Source organism: Ochotona princeps, chromosome 8 (genome assembly GCF_030435755.1).
Source record: "Ochotona princeps isolate mOchPri1 chromosome 8, mOchPri1.hap1, whole genome shotgun sequence".
In the NCBI taxonomy this organism is placed as follows: domain Eukaryota; kingdom Metazoa; phylum Chordata; class Mammalia; order Lagomorpha; family Ochotonidae; genus Ochotona; species Ochotona princeps.
The window spans coordinates 13,004,100-13,030,127 of NC_080839.1; the positions used below are offsets into that span (position 1 = coordinate 13,004,100).

The following is a 26,028-nucleotide window of genomic DNA, read 5'->3' on the forward strand; positions in this document are numbered from 1 at the left end:
TCTGTGGATAGAAACAATTTCACTTTTTTCCTTCCCAATTTGTTTGTCTTTCCTCGCTTCTTTGTGCCACCGATTTGAGGAGAACCATGGTCATTCAGGTTTGTCTGTGTCCATGTGCCATTGTTTTCCCTCAGGCTGCCTTTAGGATGTCTTACTGTGCCTTTACTTCCCAGAGGTTTAGGATGTGGCTGGACTTGGATTTATTTGTGTCCATCCAGTTTGAGATTGACTGACCTTCTCAAATCTGTACATTTTTATGGATTTTTTTTCCTCTAAGTTTGGGGATTTTGTTTAGCCATCTATTTTCAAACACTTTAAAGAAGAAGATTATTTTATTTTTATATATTTGAAAGGAAGTGGGACTGGGAAATGGAGACACAAAGAGGAGGAAGAGAGAAATCCTCCAGCTGCTATTCACTCCCCGTGTACCAGTAACTGTGAGGGTTGAACCTGGCTGTGCTGAGAATGCAATCCAGTCCTCTCACCTGCAGAGCAAGGACCCACCTGCTTGAGTATCACCTGCTGCCTTCCAGGATAACATCAGCAGGTAGCTGGAGCGGGGAGTGGAGCCGAGAAGTAAACCAGGCACTTTGTTATAGGATACAGGTGGCCCGACAGCAGCCCCACCACCAGACCCCCTTGCACAGCCCTGCCTTCTTTCTCCTTTCCCTCCAGAATTCCAGTGGTGTGAAGATTAGATTCTCTGTGACAGTCCCACAAGTCTCTAACCTCTCTTTTCTTTCTCCTCGTCTACTTTCCTCTTATTTAGGTAGGTTCTTATCTATTGTTCCATATTCTACTTCACTAATTCTTTTCCATTTCTTGTGTTCAGCTCTTAAGCTCATTTTTTATTTTGGTCATTGCATTTTTTTCCAAAAGATTTATTTGTTTTTACAGTAAAGTCAGATTTACAGAGAGAAGGAGAAAAAGAAAGATCGTCCATCCACTGGTTCACTTTCCAAGAGACTGCAGTGGCCAGAGCTGAGCTGATCTGAAGCCAAGAACCAGGAATTTCTTCTTAGTCTTCTACATGAGGTCAGGGTCCCAAGGCTTTGGGCTGTCCTCTGCTGGTTTCCCAGGCCAGGAGCAGGGAGCTGGATGGGAAGTGGAGCTGCCGGGATTAGAACGGGTGCTCATGTGGGATCCTGGTGCATGCAAGCTGAGGACTTCTGCTACTGAGTTACTGTGTTTTTCAGCTCTATAATTTCCATTTGCTTCTCCCTTGTATCTTCTATTTCTTTCCTGGATTTAACTCTTTTACCACTTGTTTGCTGAAAATTTGGAAAGACTTTTTTTTTTTTGAGAATTATTACAATGGCTGATTTCAAGTTTTTGCCAGATAATCCCAACATCTGAGACATTTTGCTGTTGGCATCTGTTGTCTTTTCCCAGGCAAGTGATGCCTCTCTTTTCCTTTACATGCTGGAAAATTCTGGATTAGTTGCTGGCCATTTGCATGTTAGGAGATCCTGGATCTTATGCAGACTTTAGGGAGAATGTTAGTATTTCTGTCTAGGCAGGCAGTAAACCTGGTTGTGTTTGAGTGCAAGTTATGGTTCTCATGTCACTTAAGTCTTCAAGGCATCGTGCACATGAATTCTTATCTCCTGGCACATGAAATCTTATCTCCTGACAGCTCAGTTCTCAAAGTCCAAGCCTAAGCCCATATACTCATAAATAATTTTATGGGGGCTGGGACTGTTTTCTCAAGCGCTCCCTCTCATGAGCCCATGAGACTTTCTGTTTCCCTAGGTGTTGCCAAGAAAAGGGAGGTATCCCAATCTGCTACATCATGACTTTAGGGACAAGCAGTGTGAAGGCTAGTGAAGAAAAAGTTAAAGTCATCACCATCATGAGTAGCCTTTGAATTCTCTTTTTCTTCCTCAATCTTCTGGTCACTGTTTATGTCTCAAAATCCTCATGTAGCTTCTCATGCCCACTGCCCATGACTCGTGAATGTGTCCAGTGGGAGAGACAAGAAATGGCCAGTGGGAGAGACGAGGGATGCCCTAAGAGGTGTCTCTTTTGCTTTTTAAATTCTGAGATGTGCAGACGCTCTGAATGGGAAACAGGAAAAAACAAACTTTGAAAGAATTAATTTCAATCTTTGTTTTTTCATTTACATTTCTTTGGTCCCTCTGTCTTTCATGTGTAAGTGAACCCTTGAGCTCAAATACTTGGTAGAAGGGCTCACAGTGTTTAACCAATGGTTACATCTGTAGCTATAGTTCAGCACATAGAGGGCAATCAGGTTAAAATCAGCAAACAGAAGAGGTATGGGGTGAAGTTCTGGAAGGACCAGCGAGCTTCCTGTTGTCCCTTCCCAATACAGCCATACAAGCAGTACCACTTTTCTCAACAGTGACGTGACGGCATGTGCAAAGTGCTGCCAACCAGGTCAAGCAAGCCTGACGCGTGTGGTGTTTGCTGGGGCTCCGTCACATAAACATACTGCACTCATATGGCTGACCTCAGCTCTTCACACCACAGCCCTCCAAGTGGCCCAAAGCCTCAGGCATATGAAAACAAGCCCTCACCACAAATTGCATGGTTAGCATAAAGTATTGTGGTGGTCACTTCAGGAATACAAAGATACTCTTATCAGGCAGCATAATCCAAGGACTTGAAAGTCTCTTACCAGGAGCCAAGCAAGGGCCAATCCTAAATATGGAGGGATTGCACAGGATTTGGGCAACTCATGGCTGTTGAGATAATCCTTTCCCACATAGTCCTGCAACAACTACCTTCCAGAATTATTGTGAGGACTAAGGAAGTTTAAAGTGAAATTCCTTTTAGTGCATGGCATGTAGTAAGTGCTTAAGAAACATTGGCTTTAACCTAATGGTTAAAGTCCTTGCCTTGCATGCGCCGGGATCCCATATGGGTAACAGTTCTTATCCTGGCAACCCCGCTTCCCATCCAGCTCCCTACTTGTGACCTGGGAAGGCAGTAGAGGATGGCCCAAAGCCTTGGGACCCTGCACCCATGTGGGAGACCCAGAAGAAGCTCCTGGTCCCTGGGTCTTGGGTCCTGCTTCTAGCTTTGGATTGGCTCAGCTCTGGCCCTTGCGGTCACTTGGGGAGTGAATCATCAGATGGAAAATCTTCTTCTCTGTCTCTCCTTCTCTCTGGATATATGAATTTCCAATAAAAATAAATAAATCTTTAAAAATGGGGTGGTGTGCTGCCTTAAGAAAAAGAAAGAAAGAAAGAAAGAAAGAAAGAAAGAAAAAGAGAGAGAAAGAAAGAGAAAGAAAGAAAGAAAAAGAAAGAAAGAAAGAAAGAAAGAAAGAAAGAAAGAAAGAAAGAAAGAAAGAAAGGAAGGAAGGAAGGAAGGAAGAAAGAAAGATTGGCTATCAGGGCTGTCACAGTGACAATACAGGCTAATCCTCTGGCTTCCAGCACTGGCATCCTATATGGGTATCAGTTCGAGCCCCAGTTGCTCACTTGCTGGTCCAACTCCCAACTTATGGCCTGGTAAAGCAGCAGAGGATAGTCCAAGTCATTGGACCCTTGCACCTATGTGGGAGACCAGGAAAAAGCTTTTGGATCTTGGCTTTGGACTGGCCCATCTTTGGCAATTGCAGTCATTTGGGGAGTCAACCAGCCAGTGGAAGATCTTTCTCTCTGTCATTCCCTCTCTATACCTCTGACCTTCCAAGTTAAAAAAAATCTTTTAAAAAATAAATACTGGCTATTGTGATTCAGTGGGCAGAGATTTTGAAGATGCTTGTGAACTTGAGAGGATCCAAGCAGCAGAATGGCATTCTGGCATTACAATAGTGTGTATGTGTTTGGGCAGGGGGTGAGTCATGACTTTTGACATTTGTGGAAAAAAGATAGAAGTAGAGGGTGAGTTATGTTGTGGGCATGGATATAAGGAAAGTATAGAGTGAGCAGTGGGTTAAGGCACAAGAGACAGTTGTGCAAGGCTAGAACACAAGAAGTAGCACTTAATAAATGTCAGGATGGCCAAATTCCAACATTCTAGAGGCTTTTCAAGTAATCTGATGCATATAGAAAGGGTCATTTTCAGCTGTGTTCAGATTTTAAAAGATGGACCCTGGTTTGGGTAAGAAGAGCTGGATGGTAACAAGTGGTAGGAAGAGAGTGGAGTGTTTATCTCCTGTAGTTTCCATCGGGAAGGACTGCAGCTGAGAGAGAGCTGAAACCCAGGCAGATGTCTAAAATCAATGGACAAACAAATGTCCACATTTTCAAAAATTGAAATATATTTGGGAATCTATAGAATCTGGGATTGATATAGAGCCAAGATAGAATTCTATACCCAGCTATTCAAGACAGTTTTTTCTCAGCTAGAAAAGAGACAACCATGGTCTTTGATTAACTTGTTTAATCTGGCTCCAAAGAGAAAAACTTTAAGGAAATGGACAGTGTAAATTTTGACTGTGGCTTGTACTTTTCCAGAGTCTCGGAATATTCTTATGGACAAGCTAGAAGAATCTGGGCTAGATGACATTCCACTAAGTAGGTTCACAGATTAATCGAAAGAGCTAGACTATCCACTGAGCTCTATGATACAGTGGTGGATGATATCCAACCCAATGTATAAAGTGATTGAATCAAAATTCGTGGAGATTTGGAGGAGGTCCAGGTGGGCCATATCAACAAGGTGATTTTCAAAATACATAAATAAATAAATAAACTCTTCCTTTTGGGATGCATGTATGGGACCCAGTGCGGTAGCCTAGCAGCCAAAGTCCTCACCTTGCATGCACCGGGATCCCATACAGGCTCTAGTTCTAATCTCAGCAGCTCTGCTTCCCATCCAGGTTTCTGCCTGAGGCCTGGGAAAGCAGTTGAGGAAAGCCCAAAGCCTTGGGATTCTGTACCCACGTGGGAGACCTGGAAGAGGCTCCTGGTTCCTGGCTTCAGATTGGCTCAGCTCCAGCCATTGTCGCCACTTGGGGAATGAGTTATTGGATGGAAGATCTTCCTCCTCTTTGTATATCTGACTGTCCAATAAAAATAAATAAACCTTTTAATAAGAAAGGATGTATGCAAACCTAAACAAAGCATCCGTGGTAACCCTATCCTGCAGGTGGGGGATTTTGAAGAAGAGAATTCAGTGTCTGGGCCATAAAATGCAAGCCACACAAGAGTAGAGATTGTGTGATCAGAGGTGAATGATTGTCAGCTAAGGCTGGTCGTCTTGAACAGAGATGTGCAAAATATCAGCATCTTGAAAGAGCTGTTTATGGGAATATTTCATGGATTTCTGTATCCTCAGGAGCAGTAGCCTTCAGTTGCAGGAAATGGGTTCCAGCCCATCTCTTACTGCTGCTCTCCCAGATCCTAGGTACACAGACATACATCAGGGCAAGATGTCTTTCCTCAGAGCCAACCCATACATTCATATTTCTTGTATTTCTATAAATTCATGGAGTGTACTTCTTGGATGATGCAAGATTCTAAACTGAGTGTGAGAATTTGCAGGGAATAAGTTGTCCTTTTAATTAAACCCAGTCTCTCCGTAAGGCAGGATAAGAGGTTGTTGTTAGTGCTTAGCTTGACTTTGAGACAAACTCACTTCTACTAAGTCATTAACTTTTAGACATGAATGGTGAAATATTTTGGATAAGATGGTGTTACCTTCTCCCATTCAGAAAAGGGGAAAGAATGGGAGCACAGGTAAAACTGGATTGACAACAAATGGATAACTGTTGAGACAGGGTGAAAGAAATGTTGAAGTCCACTATATTGGTTTATGCATTTTTAGTGTGTTTATTTTTCATTTATTCACAAGGCACAGGACATCAAAAGAGCTCTCACATCCACCATGTTACTGCCCAGATACCCACAACATACAGGGTAGGGCCAGGCTATAGCCAGGAGCCCAGAGCTCCAGCCAGGTCTGCTGGGTAGATGACTCAGCTACAGAACTCTCACGGCTGCCTCCCACTTTGAGCATTAGCAGGAAGCTGGGATGGGAAGTGGAGCCAGGACTCACTGCAATACGGACTGCAGGCTTCCTATTCAGGGTCTTGGCACTATACTCATTGCCTGCTCCTGGGCACTCAACTGTGATGTGATTTTGGAAGTGTCAAATAGTAACAGTCACATGAACAATGAATGAAATATAATGAGGAAAACTCATTTATGGGTGCTCGGTGCCTATTGAGATGATAGATTTGATCAATATGACAAGGAAAAAATGTATTACAAATAAAACGTATAAATGGGAAGCATTATTTTTGTGAAAGCGTGATCAAAACCTGGTTGGTGGAAAATATTAAGATTCTATCCAGAATACACATGTGGAATATACATCCATAGTTTGAGAAGGGAAGCAAACAGATTTCTAAAGCATATTGTAAAAGGCACTGTGCATGAAATTGCTCCTAAATAAGTGTGTGGTGGGGTGAGGACTGGCTAAGATAGGATTTGCTGTGAATTAATTCAGACTTGGGAGATGGATATGGGGGAGTGCATCGTCCTGTTCTGTATCTTAATATTTGCTGTAGAATGTTCAGGAAGTAAAGCTTACACTGCATATTGAAACCTTACCTGAATGAAGTGGTAACTTTCACGACGGTGTGAAATGTCCCACGGCGTTCTCTGTGTTTCACCTCCTCAGGTAATAGTTCTTCGAATGTAACACCATTCATCTATTTCTTTCCTCTTGCCCTCCCTTTAGTTTTGTCTGCTGTATGGAACAAAATTGGTGTTCGAGGAGCGAGCCTGGTATCTGGAACGTAAATACTTGACGCCCGCGGCCAGCATGTGCATCAGGAGACAGGTGAGGCGTCCCCAGGGAGCAGCACTCCTTTGTGATGTGGCTCGTCGCCTTTCTTCAGGAGCAGTCCTGCCAGTCTTTGTGGATTTCCACTCATGGATTTGTGTGCCTCTGGGGCTTCACATGTGTGCTTTTACTGCCTGCCGTGATCATCTTACATCTCAGAGTTGAAGTGACAAGGGAATGACTCACCGTACAGGCACTTTCTGACTTCAAAAGCAGAGAAAAGGATCAAAAGCCTTTTCTTTGTCTTTGGTTAAAAAAAAATTAATGACCTTTGTTTTTCTACTTCTTAGCAGAAAGTAGGTATTTTTATGTAGTGATGGCAATGGGAGTTTAAAATGAAGGTGTAGCTGGTGAAAGTATCACCAGTATCCCACTCTAGAGGAAAATGATAGGAGGCACTATCCTCATTAGCCGGACCCCTTTCTCAGTCCTCCCCTCTGCAGGCCCTCAGTTGGATGCTGAAACACAAGCAGGTGTTCAGACTTGGGCCCTGAATTCAAGAGAGCTCAGGTTTGGGAACAGCAAAACAGCCTGTCACAGGAGAATGGATGCTTTCCAGAACATTTAGCCATTAGACAACATTCGAGACCAAGAGGATAGGTGTGGTAAGAGTGAGTGTCATCCTTGTGCTAAAATTCGAAGGGTGGAAAATGAGGACAGTGGAGGTGGTGGTCCCAGTGGAAAGGCAAGTGGCAGCGGGCCCTAGAAACAGGGTTGAACAAGGGAGTTAAAATAGAGAAACGGGAGTAGCTAGGACAGATACGTTCAGAAGTAGTGACAAGTCCGTGTAGTTCAAGTCTCAGGTTACTAAAAATCCTGGAGAAGCCAGGATACAGTGGGCCTTGAAGAACCTTGCAGAGTCTTCCTCTTTTAGGAAAATAGAGATTATGGTGCTACATATAGGTAAGGATGTCCCAGTCATCTATTGCTGTGTAACGAATGACCCCACAACTTGTGGCTTAAAACAACCCCTGCTGATTGTTTCTGTTGATTCTGAAGTCGGGGTGGAGCTCAGTTGGACAGTTCTTTTGCTGCACAAGATTGTATCCAAAATGGCTTCTTCACCCAGCCAGGGTGTGAGGAACAGCTGAGGACTGCCTAACTCACAGTGTGGTGATTTCAGAGTGCCTCAGTGTTTTACAAGACAGCTGGGTTTCAAGAAGGAACAAGTGGAGGATGCTGGTTTTAAAGGTGAGACCCAAAACTAACCCAGTGGTACCTCTCGACCAGAGAAAGTCACAAAACCAGCACAAAACTCAGGGCTAAAGGGGAGACTTCATTTCTCAGTGTGACAAGTAGCCGCACCTAAAGGCAGAGTGTTTGTCTGTTTTGTGTTGCTTTGATAAGTACTATGGGTCTTGGTACTTTATAAAGAACAGGATTTTGTGTATTACTGTTATGGAGGCTGGGAAACTCGAGATAAAGGGAAGACATCTGATGAGCATGTTTGGTAGAAGGTGAAGTGGGGAGCAGGAGAGCGGGAGAAAATGCACACGCAAGCAGGGGGAGGCCAAACTGGCTTTTATAACAGGTCTTTGTCAGGATACTGACAATAATGCCATTGCGTCTTGGGCGCTGAACATGAACTGACGAGCTCTCATTAGCTCCTCCCACCCCCACTCCCAACACTGCGGCCTTCAAAATTAAATCTCCAGCACCTGACTCTGGCAAAAATATTCATACCGAAGCAAAAGAGAAGAATTGACGGTAACTATCTTTGGAGACTGCTTTCCACAACGAGCATGTCCACTTTTGGGAAGAAGGAAGAATGCTTTTAATTAGGAGAGAGAGTCTACATAAGGGCAGAGTTGATAGCTATGCCACCATTTATATCAGTGATATAGCACATCAGAAGGATGTTGAATAAAATAAATGAGCTTGCATGTAAAGTGGCAAGGTGCTTTTATGTTCTTTAGTGCAGCACGTTTCCCGTACTTTTTATTTAGGGGATCCTCAGAGCAGCCAGGAGGAGTCAGTTGCTTTCAGCAAGCTTTATCTACAGAGTGACAGGTTACACAGACTGCAGGACATCTCTCTGTTTGGTCTCAGAGCTACCAACCCCAAGATTCACCCCGTTTTCTGGTGTCTCCAAAAAGTGTGGAGTGGCACAGATATTTCCCTGTTCACTTCCTTGATAGTCCTTTGAAAATCACTCAAAGCTTTAGAGAAGTTATTAATGCAATTTTCTTTCGCAGATTATCTGGAGATGACCAATGCTTTCAGAGAATATATGTATACATGTATACATACACGTTTTTATATACGAATGTATATACTTTAATATATATACTATATAAACATACACTTTTTAAAATATTTATTTGTTTTTATTGGACAGTCAGATATACAGAGAGGAGAGAGAGAGGAAGACCTTCTGTCCATTGGTTCACTCCCCAAGCGGCCACAATGGCCAGAGCTGAGCCAATCCAAAGCCAGGAGCCAGGAGCCTGCTCTGGGTGTCCCATGCGGGTGCAGTGTCCCAAGGCTTTGGGCCATCCTCGACTGCTTTCCCAGGCTGCAAGCAGGGAGCTGGATGGGAAGTGGTGCTGCTGGGATTAGAACTGGCATCCATATGGGATCTCAGCACCCTACAAGGTGAAGACTTTAGTTGCTAGGCAATTGTGCCAGGGCCAACACGCACTTTTATATATACATTCACATATACATATTTATACACACATATATCAATTTATCAATGTATTTATATTAATATTTACGTATTTATATTCATTTATAAATATGTTGTATTTATATACATATTTGTGTATTTTATGTTTATGAATATATAGTATGTTATATATGTGTACATAGGTTTATATATTTATTCATGTATATATAAACTCAGTCATGTTCTAGATTCATATTTTTAAAATTTCAGCTTTTTTCTTGGCCAGTTTATTACTCCAAGTATAAAATAACTAAATATAGTCCATAATGAAAGAAATAAATAATCAAATAAACACATTGGAGAGCAAAATTAGTACAGAATGGTAACTTAGACTGAATCCTGGAACAGAAAGAAGAATTCAGTTGAAAAAGTGGTGAAATTAGAATAAGGCTTGTTGCTTTTTAATGGTCATGTGTCAGTACTGGCCTTTATGTTTTCAAAGTGGACTGTAGTTACGTAAGATAAGACCATGAAAGAAGACGTGAACAAGCCCTCTGAATTACCTTTGAAACTTTTCTTAAATCTAAAATGATTACAAAAGAAAAAGCTTATAACAAACTTCACCATAGGACAAGAGCCTAAACCTTGTGTGAAAATAAAACTCTGGGTGCAGAGTCATGCTGGAACTCCAGTCTCATGATGGGTCAAAATACGTGGACTTCCACCTGGAAAAGTGAGTCCCATTCCTTTCTCAAGGTAGACAGGGCTGAGAGAGCCCCCATTCAACAGAATGGGGAGCCCAAGAAACAGGACCAGCAGCTGTCCAGAACTCCAGCTCAATGTTGAAAACAGAACTGCCGATTCCAAGTGGAGACAGATCAAGCACAAAACACCTATTTTTGGAAACATTGCAGACCTCCTGAGGGGTCCTGAGGCATCCCCCAGAAGTCGACCTGGTGTCCCGAAACAAAGCAAAGCCCATCCACATTCCACATAGATGCCGGGAATATCGGTGGACTCGGTGTTTATGGAATGAGTGGGAAAGCGGAGCCCTGCCGGGAGTGTATAGGCTCCCTGGGATCCCACCACCGCCATGCAGGCTTCACCAGGACTGAGGAATGGATGGAGCTGTTGCCCTCCAGCACCCTCATCAAAGACAGTCTAGTGGGGACCTCTGTGGAGCTCCATCCTGAACAAGCCCCCAAGTACAAGCTCCCCCCTGCCCCGCACCCCGTCTGGTCCATTCAGCATTTTCACAGAGGTCAGTAGGCAACAATTGTATTCTTTGTTTCTGGAAAATGTAGTGCCCAGATGTGATCCTGTTTCAGTGCTCATTAACCCAGACATTTGTATTTATTTTGCTACAGATAATTATCAGCATTAGGGAGTTATAACTGGGTTGTCAGCCGAGGCTCAGTTTTAGGTAGAAAATCATTGAAAAATAATCCAAGACTTAGCAACTGTGTATCTTTATTAAAGCAAACCCCATTTCCCTTTTATAAAACAAAATCCTCTTGGCTCCTGAAGATGGGAGATTTTACTACAAATGAATATGTCACTGTGAGTCGTTAGTTTATTTTTATATCGTCCCTCGAAGCAGGCTGGGATTATAGACAGAGTGGTCTTACTTTACACCTTGAGTGCCTGGGTGTAGCTGCCCTCGTCTGTCACGGACTTTTAGCAATCCACGGAGGCCATGCGGGCGGCTCACGCTAGAAGTCAACAGAGAGGAAGCTTTTCAGTCTGAGTGTGTGGAGAGGTTGAAAGCCCAGCTGTGGGTGGCAGATCCAAAGAGGACTCAATTCAGCATGGTGAAAATGATACCATGTAAAATGTTGAATCCTGTTTAATTTCCTGCTCGGAGCTTTAATAATAGAACCACATGAGAGTGCAGGTGATAAAGCACCTGTAGGGTAGTAGGGAGGAGATGCATAACCCCCTCACCAGGCACATCCAAGGCCATGGGAAACTGCTGCATGTGTGGCAGTGTTTCTATACCCCAAGCTCCTTCGTGGAGCAAGAAAATAAATATTGATCCTGACCTTGGCCTAGCAATCGCAACATATCCCTATGCGTTCACGTTTGCACCTATAGTTGTTCTACTTTGTCCACCCTTTGCCTTAATGTCCAGAGCCTTAGACTGTTTTTATTGGAGGTTCAGCCCACCCAGGTCTTCCTCCCACATGGTGTTCATTTGCTGTACTAGGTGAAGACCAGGCTCACCAACTCAAACTCAAGCCATGCTTGCTGGGAAGAGGACACAGGTGCAGATCCCACTCACAGCAGCAGACTAGATCTGAAAGGCGCCATTGGTCTCCTCCCTGAGTGAGTGAGGGCTGCCTGGCGTCCAACTGCCACAAGAAGCCCACAGCCAGCCAGCGGATGGCCTGTGCTGTCTGGGCACAGTGGAGATGCCTCTGCCCAAGACTGGAGTGCCCACATTCCGGCCCTGGTTCCTCCCCCACGACATCAGCTTCCTGCTGATGCAGACTCCAGGGGAAAGTGGTGATGGCTCAAGGAACTGGGTCCCTTCCGCCCAAGGGGGAGACCTGGCTTTCATTCTGGCTCCTGGTTTCAGGCATCTGGCTCAGGGCCACTGTGGGTGTTTTGGAGGGGGTCTCCCAAGTATTATGATGATGATGATGATGATTTTGAAGAGCCACATGCTTGGGTTTTAGTTTCAGTTCAGTCTGATGGGTGAGTCATTGAAGAAAGAAAGCATTGAAGCTCATTGATGGCAGCTATTTAATCAGTTCTGCATAGACACAGCCTTTGGCCTATTGATTTACTTCTATTCATTTATTTATTTACTTATTTATTCTCTATTCTATTTATTTCTATGGAGTAGGAATAGCCAGGGATTTGGCAGAGACCAGGCCCCCACAACCAAGCTGCTACTCGGCCTTTTTTGAATTTAGAAGCTGTATTATCCTCATTTAGAATATTTACATTACATTTTAGCATTTTATGTCTTAGAGTACTCACTTGTTAGTAACCAAATAGAGTCATAGAGCATCAATGCATTGCTTTGTGGTAGCCAGCTGCAGTGCAAGAAGCAACACAGAGGAAACCTCTGGAGAATTCTAAGTCAGCGAGAGGGCATGGGGATGCCAGCCCATCTCAGATCTCAACCCCAAGGAGAATGTGTCCTGTCTACCTGCACCCATGAGACTTAGAAAGGGCACATGTACCCCTCTGTACCCTCGACAAATGCAGAGTTGGCTATTGTCCATATTGCATTGGATACTTCTTCCCAGTGAGTACTTGGAATGTTTTCCTTCCTCTAAGCCACCTGAGTAGGTGCTCAGCTCCCAGAATCTGACACAGCATACCTGAGCTTGAGGTTGAAGGCATGGCGCCCTGAAGCAATCCCTGGAGTAGCAAAGGGAAGTGAGATTCCTTAGAGCCCTACACATGTGCAACCTCAGACTGTTACTTTTTCTGTGGAAGGAATCTGAACAAAAAATTTTTTTGTTCCCCTCACCCAGTGAGGCCCCCCCCTACGTGTCATCCAAGCTACTAAGCGATGAGGGAGGCTGGTGAGGGTTGGAACAGAGACTCTGCCTGTCCCACAATGAAGTCAAGGGTGGTGGGGGCATGACATCACCATGGAGGGGTCATAATGGGGAAGTTCAATGCGGTCACAAGTTTGCATCCTGTTGGATGGGAAAACACCGCCCAGAACCGGTTTGAACCTACTCTGTCTTCTGTAGGACTCCATGTACACCTTCAGGGCACACAGACAGCTGCAAGAACCTTTGCTTCCCAGTCTAAAGGTCCTACATCAAGAAGACAGAGGACATAGCACTGACAAGATACTGCCAGGAAAGGTGGCTGAGGGAATCTTTTTTTTTTTCTTTCCCCTTCCTTGTACTCAACCCTTGCATGCTCTTCAGTGGCGTAAAACCCATGGGTGAATCTATAAATGCAATTCATTCAGCAGAGGTCAAGAAAATATCAGGGGGATTTGGTTTCCTCAGGCTGGCCCCTTGAGGCGACCTGCCACCACCACCACCACAGAAAACACATTCTGCAACCCTGAGTTCTGCATGGCAGCCACCTGGTCTACCTCATGCCCCACACAGCACAACTGTGCATATCTGGGAAATGGAACCAGGGTCGTTCTCATTCCTGACTCCAGGGTGACTTGTTAAAAGCGCAGAGGTCTTGGGTTATGTCTCTCCGGCAGCTGCATTTCCCCAGGACTCCTTAGGGTTGTTGAAGAATTGGAGAACCTTCTCCAAGAGTGTCTTGGGGTTCACACTCTTGATGTTAAGATGCATTATGAGAACTTTTGGCTGGTGAAATGTGTACCTAGGTGTAGCTTTTGTTTTTATCACACACACACACACACACACACACACACCCTACCTTTCAGGAGATGGAATCAGTCAAGATCAACCACCCAGTTGTAGCCACCTAAAGACAAGGTAGATCTTTTTCTATTCCTGCAGGGACTTTAAACTAATGCCCTTGATACATAAATGACTCTGGTGTATGCATTTGAGTGCATGAATATTCTAGCTAAAGTTTGGCAGCTTTTAGAAAATAGAATTAGCTGCTGCCACTTGTCTAATAGTAGCTGCCTTTTCCTTTGAGTTTACAGTGAGTGCACATGGCTATGGCCTGCTCCACTTTCTTCCTTCTTGGCCAACATGAGCCCTCGGAACTTAATGATGATACGAGAACAGCATGTGGGAGGAGCCTCCATGGAAACAAGAAGGAGGGACAGGATTTACTTGTGGGCAGCCATCCATCTTTGAGAAACTGAGGCTCCTTGACGCTCTTTTTCTTGGATGCTTGGCATTCACATTCCAGATGACACCCTAGAAGCCCCGGGGCCTGTGCTCTGCGAGGGTCACTGCTGGGCCCATGTCCACCTTCCATACCCGACTTGGTCTTAGTCTGGTTTCCGAGGCTAGAGCTGACCATCACAGGCTGGGCCAAACAGGCGAAGAAGAAAGACTTGTTCAGCACACAGCTGTAGAGGCCGTAGGTCAAGGAGCTCGCCTGGTGAGGGCCGGTTAGCTGGTGGGGACCTTCTGCAGGACCTGGAGATAGCCCAGGGCTTCCCTGCGTCTGACACGCTTGCTGCTCTGGCTCTTCTGGAGCCTCTCATGCAATCATGAGGCGCCACCCACGTGACCTCATCAGGTCCCAGCTATCTCCTAAAGGTCCTGCCTCGAGGAATTGAATTTCAACCTGAGATTTCAGAGAAAGCAGACACCTTCAGCAGGGGACTTTCTATGGGATCCTCAGGGATGAAGGTGTCAACATTGTAACAGTGTGATGGTTGTGTGAGAGTTGTGTTCATTTCCATGATAATATAGCCAAGTTGTCAAGTACTTAGTTTTTGTAGCTCTACATGTACAGTATGTTTCAACTAAGAGGCATATAAATAAAAAGGGGAAATACTCTGCTGATGCTTATCTAAAAGACTTCCGCCTTTAAGTTAAAGACTAACTTGAAATGTATTCTTTATTTTTTTCGTATTTATTTTTATTTTTATTGCAAAGTCAGACGTACAGAGAAAGAGAGAGAGAGAGGAGGAAGATCATCCGTTCATTGATTCACTCCCCAAGCAGTCACAATGGCTGGAGTTGAGCTGACCCAAAGCCAGGAGCCTCTTTTGGGTCTTCCATCTGGGCACAGGGTCCCAAGGCTTTGGGCCATCCTGGACTGCTTTCCCAGGCCACAAGCTGGGAGCTGGATGGGAAGCAAGGCTGCCAGGACTAGAACCGGCACGCATATGGGATTCTGGTGCGTGCAAGGCAAGAATTTCAGCCACTAGGCTACCACTGGGCCCTGTAAATTTTTTTATTAAGCTTTTTTTTTTTTTTTTACTTTGAGAGAATCATATTTTTCTGCAGATATGAAGCATCCTAGGGAAGATGTCAATCCTTGGCTGGCTTTCCTCTGTTAGTAACATGTTACAAAACTGTGTCACCTCAAGAATTTGGATACAGTGAAGAGGTAAAGCATTCTCATCAGAGCCAGGCTGCCCCACAAGGCTCTAGGGTACCCTCACCATCATCCCTGCTTCCACCTCTTCTGCAGTTCCAAGCAGGTACACTGATTTGTTCTCCGTTTCTATAATGTGTCATGTTAAGAATGCTCTATAAATGGAATCACGTAACAGACCATCTTTGGAACTAGTTTTTTCCACTCAGTGTAATTTCCTGGAGGCTTAGTTTGTTTGAGTGGATCAGGGCTCTGTTTCTTTCCATTGCTGAGTGGTAGTCCCTGCTGTGGATGCACCACAGTTTGTATAAGCAGTCATCCTTTGGAGGACATGTGGGTTGCTTTTAGTTTTTGACAATTAGGACTAAATCTACTATAAACAGTGTGTACACAGGACTTGGTATGAGTAATGGTAGTGGTATCACATGTCAACTTCTAGTGTAGGGAAATAAGACTGATTTTTACATGTTGTTATAACTTTGCTTAACTTGCTTGTTAAGCACAGAAGTTCTTTTAGGTTCCTTGATATTGTCCACATAGCAGACACACATGTTATCTGCAAATAAGAAAAGCAGTTCTGTGATAAAGGATTCTCTCAGAATGGTAAAGCATTTCCAGCAATCATAATTTCTAATGAAAATATGCTGTGATCCAATCTGTTTTATCCATTATAAATAAGGTGTCATTTCTCTGGTCTTTGCTTTCAAGCTGTTTTTTAAGTAGCATTCATTTCTGGAAGTGTAACCATGATATGTCTGGCATGAATTTCTTTGGACTGATATTTTTTAACATTCACTCAGTTTATTCATTTTATTGTCTTTTTCCAAATTGGGGGAAATTCACACAAGTTTTTCCATTTCTTTTTATATTTTCTACTCTCTTTTTCTTCCCTGAACTCTGAGGACACTTAAATCCAATCTCATATAATCACATTGGTCTTTGAGTCTCTGTTAATTTTTCCAGTCTATTTTCTATTATTGAGCTTACTAATTTCTGTGTTTGTGTCTCAGTTCACTGCTTCTTTTCTTCTGTCCTCTGTAGTTTGCTGTTGAGACCATCCATTGAGAATTTATTTTGTTCATTATATTTATCACTTCTAAAATTTCATTTGGGTTCCCTTTTTATCTCCCATTTCTTTGCTAAGATTTTATGTATTTTTGCATGCCACTTTGTATCCCCTCTTGACACTGTTCCCAAGTATGCTGCAATTTTTCACCGAAATGTTTTTATGACACTTGTAAAATCTTTGTCACATAATTACAGTATTTCTACAATGATAGTGTTGACATCAGTCACTTGGTTTTTTAAGTTTTTTTTCATTGTTTGACATCTTCCCGAGTCAGTCTCCAAGACCTGTCTTGTTACCTGCAGCTGACCTCAGCAACATCATTCCATAGGTATTAAGCAACAGTATCGTATTTATACTCACCTGGGGGAAGGAAAAAAAATCTTAAGACTTAAGAGTTACTATTTTTCATGCGTTAGAACACTTTTATTACACTAAAAATGTTTATTCTCCTATTGGTAGGCATTTGGGCTATTCACAAATTGTCAGGAACATATTTCCACAAGTTTTCTTAGATGCGTATTTTCATTTCCTTTGGTATTTAGGGGCGAGATTAATGGATCATGTGGCAGACATTTGTTTGCTTAAAATACTGTCATAAATCCTCTGAAAGTGGTTGTACCTTCCACTAGCAGCGTATGAGCTCTCTGTTGTTCCATCTCTTCACCATGTATGTTGGACAATCCTTTACATTTTAGCTATTCTCAATGAGCATGCAATATCTAACTGTGTATTCATTTTCATTTCCCTGATTTTAAATGATGTTGGGCATCTTTTCAGAGGCTTCACATGCCTTCTTTTGCAAAGTATCTGTTTGTATTTTGCCCATTTTATTTTAATTTTTAAAGAATGATTTATTCATTTGAAAGGCAGAGCTACAGAGAGCCAAGAGAAAGTGAGACGCATGGAGAGATCTTCCACCTGCTGTTTCACTCCCCAAGTATCTGCAAAGACCAGAACGAGGCCCATCAGATGCCAGAAGCCTATGGCTTCTTTAGGGTCTCCCGCAGGGGTCCAAGCACTGGAGTCTCTCCACTGTAAGGCACGTGATCAGGGAGATAGATTGGAAGTGGAGTAGCTGGGACTTGAGCCAGAGTCCACATGGGATGCAGGCACTGTATGTGGTATCTTCACCTGCTATGCTACAGCACCAGACCCCTTGCCCATTTTAAAACTATCTCTCCCTCCCACCCCACCCCCATGCAAGCGTGAGTGCAGTATTGAGTTATAGAAGTTTGTATATCTTCTGAATAGGTGCTAGATTTTTCCCAGTCTGTGACTTGTCTATTCATTTTCTTAATAGTTTTGATAACTGAGCACATTTGTTCAATGAAATAAAATTTAGCAATTTTATTTTTGAATGCCCTGATATATTTCCTAAGAACTCTTTTCCTAAGCCAGTGTGGCAAGTATAGTTTTCTATGTTTCCTTTTAGAAGCCTTTTGATTTGTGCTTTCATGCTTACCTTATCCTCTATCTCAGATTAATTTCTGAGTGTAGTATGCTAGTTCTGCAATAAATCCTATGCTTGATAACAAATCTTTAGATACTCCTTTCTTTTCAAAATCATTTTGACTAGCCCGAGTCTTCTGCATTTGTAATGTCCATGGAAGCAAAGGGAAAGTAGCGAGGATTTTAACAGTGGCTGCGCTGAGTCAGCATCAGTTTTGAGGTCATTGATTTTGCAAGAATTGATGAACATGATACATCTCTCAATTCCCTCTAGAAGTGTTTTGAAGTATTCAGTAATAAAATTATTGAACCTAGTCACTAAACTTCCCTTTCGGAGTTTTTATGTTTTTAAAACTATGGACAATGGTAAACTTTAAATTTCAATTTTCTAAAGAAACACTCCATAGTTAGCACATATACAGTTGATCTGGACATTGACTTCTGTGCATAAGGTCATGAAATCTCTTATCAATTCAAGCATTTTACTGTTAGATTCTGGGAGGCTTTCTAAATACACAACTATACTGAAAATAAAAGCTTTACTCTTCTCTTACTCTTCTGTGTGGTTTTAATATATTCCTGTTGTCTTATTTCATCGGCCAAGACCTGAAGCATGTTTAGAAGAAGTACTGAAACAAAGCCTTCTTGGTTTTTTTCCTATTCTTGAGGGTAATTGTTCAGTGTTTTGGTATTAACTGTAGGGTTTTTTTTGTAGGTGTTCTTTATAAGAGTAAAGAAATTTCCTTTCATTCCTACTTTGAGTTTCTATCCTGAAAAAATTTGAATTTTGTTCATTTTCTCTGAATCAATATCTTTTTCTGAATATTAAGCATGTGATATTCCTCTTTTGTTCTATTAATGAATTATGTTGGCTGGCGAATGTTAAATCAGTCTTGCACTGGGGGATAAATGTCACTTGGCCACTGTACTTGTGCTTTAAATATTCTGACATAAATAATTTGTTAGATTTTACATCGATATTCACATTTTGTTGGCTTTTATGACTTTGGTAGGTTTTAGTGTATGCTTCCAAATATGAAAAGCATCCCTCATCCTCTTTTTTTTTTAAGATTTTGTGTAAAATTGTAGATCAAAGTTTCAACCTGGTATTATAGTCTCTGAGACTAAGAAACTTTAATTTTCATTTTCCTCTTTATACTTAAGGTATAGCTTCATTGTTTATACCATTTAAATTCATTTGACATTGATCATTTTCTGTCTTGCCTGATGGGAGTTCAGCTGTTTTTTTTTTTTTTTTAATTAATTAATTCATTTTCAAGGAAGAGTTAGAGAAAGGAAGAGACAGGGATCTTCCATCTGTTGGTTCATTCTCCACATGTCCTTCACAGGCAGAGCTGGGTCAGGCCTAAGCCACAAGCCAGGGATTCCATCCGGTTCTGGTGGCAGGAGTCCAAGCACTTAGGCCATCTTCTGCTGCCTTTCCAGGCCATTAGCAGGGAGTTAGATTTAAAACAGAGCTGCTAGGATTCAACCTGCTACTCCGAAATGGATGCGGTTATTACAAGCAGCAGTTTTAACACCCTGCACCACAACATTAGCCACCAGCTGTCATTCTCGTCACTTTGCTCAGGCAAGGAATTTTCTCTGACCAGTCTTAAGATTTTTCCATTCCTTTAATCTGAATTTTTCTGTGAGGTACCTGAGCTTGTTTTTTTGTTTTGTTTTGTTTTTTCATTTGTTTGTTTTGTCTATCTACTTAGTACTCATTAAGCTTCTTGAGTTTGCAGAAAATATTTTGTATGTCTCATTTAGAAATTTTTCAGGCATTGTGTCTTTGAGCATCTCATGTCTCACTGTCTTCGACTTCTGGGATTCCAACTGTATGTGGGTTAGATTGCCCCTTTAATGGCACAGAGCACTGAGGTTCTGCTCACTTCACTCTCTGCCCACCTTGGTATGATCTCTACTGGCTTGTTTTAGAGATTGCCAGTCTTTGTTTTTCAATGCTATGTTTCTGTTCAAATCATCTGTGAGCTTCTACCTCAAATATTCCATCTTTCAGTTCTAGATTTTTCATTTATTTTAAAGGCCACATTTATGTAATGGACTGTTTGTTATCACTACAGCCCATTAGATCTATTGGTTTATCTTAAGTATTCTCTAATACATTTATAATAATTGTTTTAATATCTTTACTGGTTGATTCCAATTGGCAGTCATCAAAAATCTGCTCTGATTGATTGTGTTTTCTTGAGATTTTGATTCACATTTTCCTGCTTCTGTGTGGATTTTACAAGTTTTATTATACCCCAGAGATTTCATGCAATGAATTTCATTTTATCTCCCCACTTAACTATTTTGGTGTGTGGGCAAGTGGGGGTTGGCAGTTAGGGTAATCACTAAAATTCTTCTTACAGTCAACTGAAACAGCTAGCTTTAATTAACCTGAACTCACTGTGTTCAGCCCACATCCAGCCCCAAACTGTCTTTCTGACTGTCAACTGGTGAGATAAGAAGGTGCTGGACCCACAGTCACAGAGAAATGTTGAGTTCATCTTTGAGTTCCATTCCAGCACATTCCTCCAAATCTATGTCTTAAAAAGATGTACAAAGAAATGCAGATTCCTTTGGCTTTCCAGGACCTGTGAACTCCTGCTTTGTACCAAAATTCTGGATTGGCGTTAAGATTCGTTATGCCATTTTTTTGTGCCTCTATTCCAGTTGCAGTACATTGGCTCATATTTCTCATACCTTCAAAGACCGTCTCTCTCTGGGACTCTCACACTTCGAGCCACCTGCACCCCAGACAGAAATCTTTCTTCCATGTGGAGGCCTCATGGTTTTGGCTTTCCTCTGAAGAGCTTGTTTCTATCTGAAATCACTTCATTCATGCTTTCTTTTGTCTAGTGGCTGCCACCAGTTCCATCAGTGCGTGATTTTAATTTTGTCCAGATTCCTCTTCTTGTTACCAGGTGAGCACAGTTCTCTTGAATTCTTCTACATCTGAAAAGAAGTAAAGACCCTTCCAAGTTGTTTTTGAAACCATTTAGATTTAGGAAATTAAAAACCCCAAGACCCAATTTATCCACAATAATGCTGGTTGGTTCCCTGCATCTCTGAGGTCTGCATCCATAGATTCAAGTACCTGAACATGAAAGATATTATAAAAAAAAAAGCATCATGTCTGTACTGAATACACACTTTTTTCTTCTCATTATTGTCTGCCAATAATATATACAATTTCTTCTGCATTAAATATTAGAAAAAATCTAGAGATGATTTAATGTATCTGACAGGATATGCAAATGTTGTATGCAAATACTATACCATTGTATGTGAAGGACTTGACCATCCATGGATTTTGGTGTTTATAGAGTATGCTGGAACCAGTTTGGCAAGGACATGGAAGGGACAACTGTGTTTAGTTCTTGTAATTTATGGGGCTCCCATCTCTCTCTTTTTTTAAATAGCTGTTTTATTTGGAAAGAGTTACACAAAAAGAGAAAACAGAGATCCTCCCTGCACTGTCAGGAGCTTTGTCTGAATCTCCCATATGGTGGCAGGGGCCTACGCACTTGGGCCATCTCTCGCTGTTTTTCCCAGGTCATTATCAGGAAGCTGGATCAGTAGAGCAGCTGAGATGTGAACAGTACCTCTGTGGGATGCTGTGTCTCACTCAGTGGCTTTACATGCTGTGCTACAATGCTGGTCCCAAGGGCTTTAGCTCTTGAAGAAAATAGGTGATTGAAAATTATGCCTGTTGTGACACCATATTGGAATGCTGGTCAGAGGCCTGGTTGCTCTGTTTAGCTCCTGATACCACACCTGGGAAATCAGTATTTGGGCCTCTGCCACCCATGTGGGGAACCAAGATAGAGGTCCTGGCTTTTGGCTTAAGAGTGACCCAGGTCTGGCCATTTGGAGAGTGAATTGACAGATGAGAGATCTCTGTCCATCACTCTGTCTTTCAAAGAAATAAATAAATCCTTTTAAAAAAAAAAACTCTGACATTTGGAAAAAAATATTCCTTCTGGGTGTGTTCACACTTCACGGAATCCCTGTTTTTTTGATCAGGCTAAACTATCAGCTCAATGAAATGCCATAGCTCTTTGTATGAAAAGGTGTGAGCCTAATAGCAACTCTTTATATTAACCACCTCATTGAATATTCTTTCTCGGTTCATGTAAATGTTTTCATAGAAAATGCTACCAAGAGCGGCATTGTGGTTACTTTAATTCCATTGCCAAAACTTTTATATGGTTTCCTGTATTATAAAAGGAAAGCTCTTGTGCACTTGCCTCCTTTTTAAACCTTTCCTCTTATGAATCAGTAGCAGAATGAATAAATGTCAGCAGGGTGTGTTAAGTGGTTAAGGCCGCTGTCTCTGCATCAGCATTCTTGTTTTAGGTAATCATGATGAAGCAGACTTCAGAGGGGATACGCCAGGGTTGTGAAGAAACTGTCTTTATGACTAACTAGAGATCCCATGATAATAACACTTATAAATATTCACCCCATGCCAGATTCACTCAGTCCTTCCATCTTAGAGATAAGGGATGGTGTCATGGCTTGGAAATGGCCGCATCGGGGTTCAAAGTCCCACTTTATAAAATAGGTTTCTCCGTCAGACTTCGCAAGTGGTTACATTGTGTGCTCTTTGGTTGAAAACAAAAATCACCATCAGATGAACAGATGATCATTTCCTCCAATTATATCCCTTTCTTGTTTCAATGTTATTTATTTGAAAAGCAGGTTACAGAAAAGGAGGGAGAGAAAAACAGAGAGAAGAGGGCCTTCTATGTGCTGGTCTACTCTCCCAAAGGCAGCAATGGCCAAGGCTCGGCCAAGCTGAACCAGAGCTTCTTTCATGTCTCCCATTTGGGTGCTGGGACTCAAGCACTTGGGCTGTCTTCCACTTGCTTTTCAAATGCTTTAGCATGGAGCTGGGTCAGAAATGGAGCAGCCGGGACTCAAGACTTGGTACCCATATGGGATTCTACATCACATCACCAGCCCTAGTTAGACTCTCTAGTTAGGCTAAGTGATGGGGACACTGTTGCTGTGTAATAAACATGGAATTTCTCCACATTGACATTTCAGAGTACACAAAATATTTTTATCAGCTGAAGAACTAATCAACATAAAATGGAATTTAAATGGATTCAGAGCAAATCTTAACCTGGAGTTCTGAGTAGTGACTAGAACTACGGGGTTTGGTTTCATCCCACGAGAATGTGTGTGTTTCTCGGAATAGGCTGGCCAGCCAGCAAAAAGCCCTGCTGAGCTGGAGGGCTGAGCAGTGGTCAATGGCGACAGAATAGGGCTGCTCTTGCAGGGGGGCTGTTGGATAAACTAACAGAGACAGAACCACAGCACACAGTGTGAGATTAAGCCTCTGGCCTGTGTGACAGGTTTGTTAGTTTTATTTATTTGTTTGTTTTTTACAGTGTCTGCTAATTAGCAATTAGGGGGTTAAAGTAGCAAATTACCCATCACAGACCTACCACCCTGCTTAGGGAATGTTTGTTTATAGGATAAGTGATTCTGCTGGATAATCAGTGTGAGATAAGCCAGACCAAGGCTTCAGTGTGGTCAGTGAGTTTGCAAGAATTAGCAAGAGCTTCAGTCTAAGGATTTGATTGTGGCCATTTTTACTGGCATGAGTTAGCAGTTGGCATGCTGCTGCTTTTTAAATAGACTTTTTTTTTTTTTTAGATGTAGGAAGAGAAGATAAAAGGAGAGAGGGAAAGAATTATCCCATCTGCTGGTCTGCTCCCCAGTGCACACAGTGACCTTTACTGGGGGTGAAGCCAGAAACTGGAAACACAGTTCAGGTCTCCATGTGGGTGTTAGGGGCCCAGTTACTTAAATCATCACTGCTGCCACCTAGGATCTGCACTGGTAGGATGCTGGAGTCAGGAACAGAGCCAGGCATCAAACCTAAGCACTCTGATACAGGGTATGGGCATCCTAACAACTAAGCTAAATATCCGACCTGCATGCCACCTGCCAAGTCCCTTCCTGCACAGGGAAAGAATCCATCATCGTGTCTTGAACATCTACAGGATGGGCACTCCCAGATTCTCAAGCTGGCTTTCACATCAGGAAAGTTGAGTCTGAGGCCAACACCTTTAGCACCTTCCTCTGCGAGCAACATGATGCAGCACCCCTGCCCCACCCCCTCCCCTGGCCTCTGTTGCTACTCTGCTCTCCTTGGGCAATCTGAGCCAACGTGGCTGGGCAGCCCCATGTTGCCCACCCTGGCCATGCACGGAACCTTGATTCTATCTCAAGGACAGCTTCAAGGAGCACTCCTTTGCTATCCTGGTGAAAGCATTTCCTCAGCCAGTCCCACATGTTCATTGGACTGCAATAGAGAGATGCTGGGGCAGAAGGGGTAGCCCAGACCATTGATGCAAAATGTGCCAGAGGAAAACCCCATTTGTGAATATCTAACTTAAATTCTTCCAACTTTGGTTTCCTCATCTGTGACATGAAGCAGCAGCTGATAGATTTGCTATGAGTACTGAATCAATCCTTCCTGTAGAATCCAGCACACAGTAGGCGTGCAGCAAATGCTAGCCTGAAGCAGCACAGAGTGGGGCACCAGCAACCTGGATTATGTAAGTTCAGTGTCACGTGCTGCTTCACGCTGTGCTTAGGAGATGGCCGCTGGGTGGCTCCTGCGTGTACCCTGGGGCCTTTACAGGCCTGGCCATCTGGGATAGAGGACATGACCCAGCCTGGCAGACATGGCTCTTTGGCAAGGCTGGAATCGAGTGGGGCTTGGGGCTGGACCACACAGGCAGGGAGTAACATGGGGGAGAGTTGAGGTGGGCAGAGAGGGCGGAGGCACCTATTACAGCAGGCACAAAGACAACAAAGGAATCCAGAAACCTTGTTTTATCAAAAACTCTCACCTTGTTCCCCCACCCAGTCTTTTGGATTAAAACATAGTGGTTAATTCATCATTTTAAGGTGTCCTTCTTTTATTTCTTTATTAAAATTTTTATTTGTTATTTTTATTGGAAAGTTAGATAGAGAGGAGGAGGAGAGAGAGAGGAAGATCTTCCTTCCATTGATTCACTCCCTACACGCCCACATACGAGATTCCTGCATGTGTAAGGCGAGGACTTTAGCCACTGGGCTACTGCATTGGGCCCAATGCCTTCTTTTAATTTCTAAAATTTATTTTTTTGGAAAGGCAGATTTACAGAAAGGAGAGATGGAGAGAAAGGTCTTCCGTCTCCTGGTTTACTCTCCAAGTGGCTGCCATGGCCAGAGCTGAGCCAATCTGAAGAGAAGAGCTAGAGTTTCCCTTGTGGGTACAAGGTCAAGGACTTGGGCTGTCCACTGCTTTCCCAGGCAATAAGCAGGGAGTTGGATGGGAAGTGAAGCAGCCAGGATGTGAAGCAGTGACCATGTGGGATCCTGGAGCTTTCAAGGTGAAGATTTAGCCACTGAATCATCATGCTGGGTCCTAAATCACCTCTTCTTTTAAAGGAACTGTCTCAATATTCAATGCATGTAAACTCATGAATGGCAAGAAGTGACATTAACATGCCACTCCATATCTAATAATCTCTTAGAAAGAAAGAGTTGGTTGCATTGTTTCCTTTTTAAAACAATGCTGAACTGATACTTCATAGAAAGTTATTCAGTGTCGGGTTTGTTAAGGTTAAAAGTTTCCATTTCTGTGCATTTAAGTGAGAATAATGTTGACAGCAAGTTTGTGGGCACGTCACCTAAGGAGATCTCTGATTCACTTTAGGTAGGCTGCACCCTGGGGCTGTGGAAATCACATGCCCTTTCTTCTTCCAACGGGCTGGTTGGGGCTTCTGCATGGCCAGCAGTCTTGAGGTCACAGGAGAGCTAGAACAGGGATGGCCAAGATGCTTAAGGCCTAAACGCTGAAATTCCCACAGGCACATTTTCTCTACATTTTATTGGCAGACCAAGTTGCAAGCCGGCTGAGATGCAAGGGGCAGAGCAAAAGCGTCTGGCACGGTGCCCAAGCAAGAAAGGGGATCATTAAGAATCAAATCTGGGTAAGGGACTTGACACAGAGAGCCCAGCCTGAGAGCCTCTGGTACTGAGAATAGAGCGAAGGGGCCCTTGGAAAGAGGCTGAGATGCCTTCTGCATGCGGTATGGTAAAAGTTGGTTCCAGGGCTGCTATTGTAACATAGCAAGTTAAACTGCTGCTTGCAATGCCAATA

The 26,028-nt window shown here is 42.9% G+C and overlaps 1 protein-coding gene across 1 annotated transcript in view; it reads left to right on the plus strand.

Annotated features, from left to right (window-relative positions):
• Positions 1–26,028, plus strand: part of ACOXL (acyl-CoA oxidase like) — a 312,000-nt gene that overhangs the window by 283,822 nt on the left and 2,150 nt on the right. Inside the window, exon 18 of the mRNA XM_058667609.1 lies at positions 6,658–6,759. Within this exon, the coding sequence (XP_058523592.1) occupies positions 6,658–6,759 (102 nt within the window). The remainder of the gene's footprint in view (positions 1–6,657; positions 6,760–26,028) is intronic.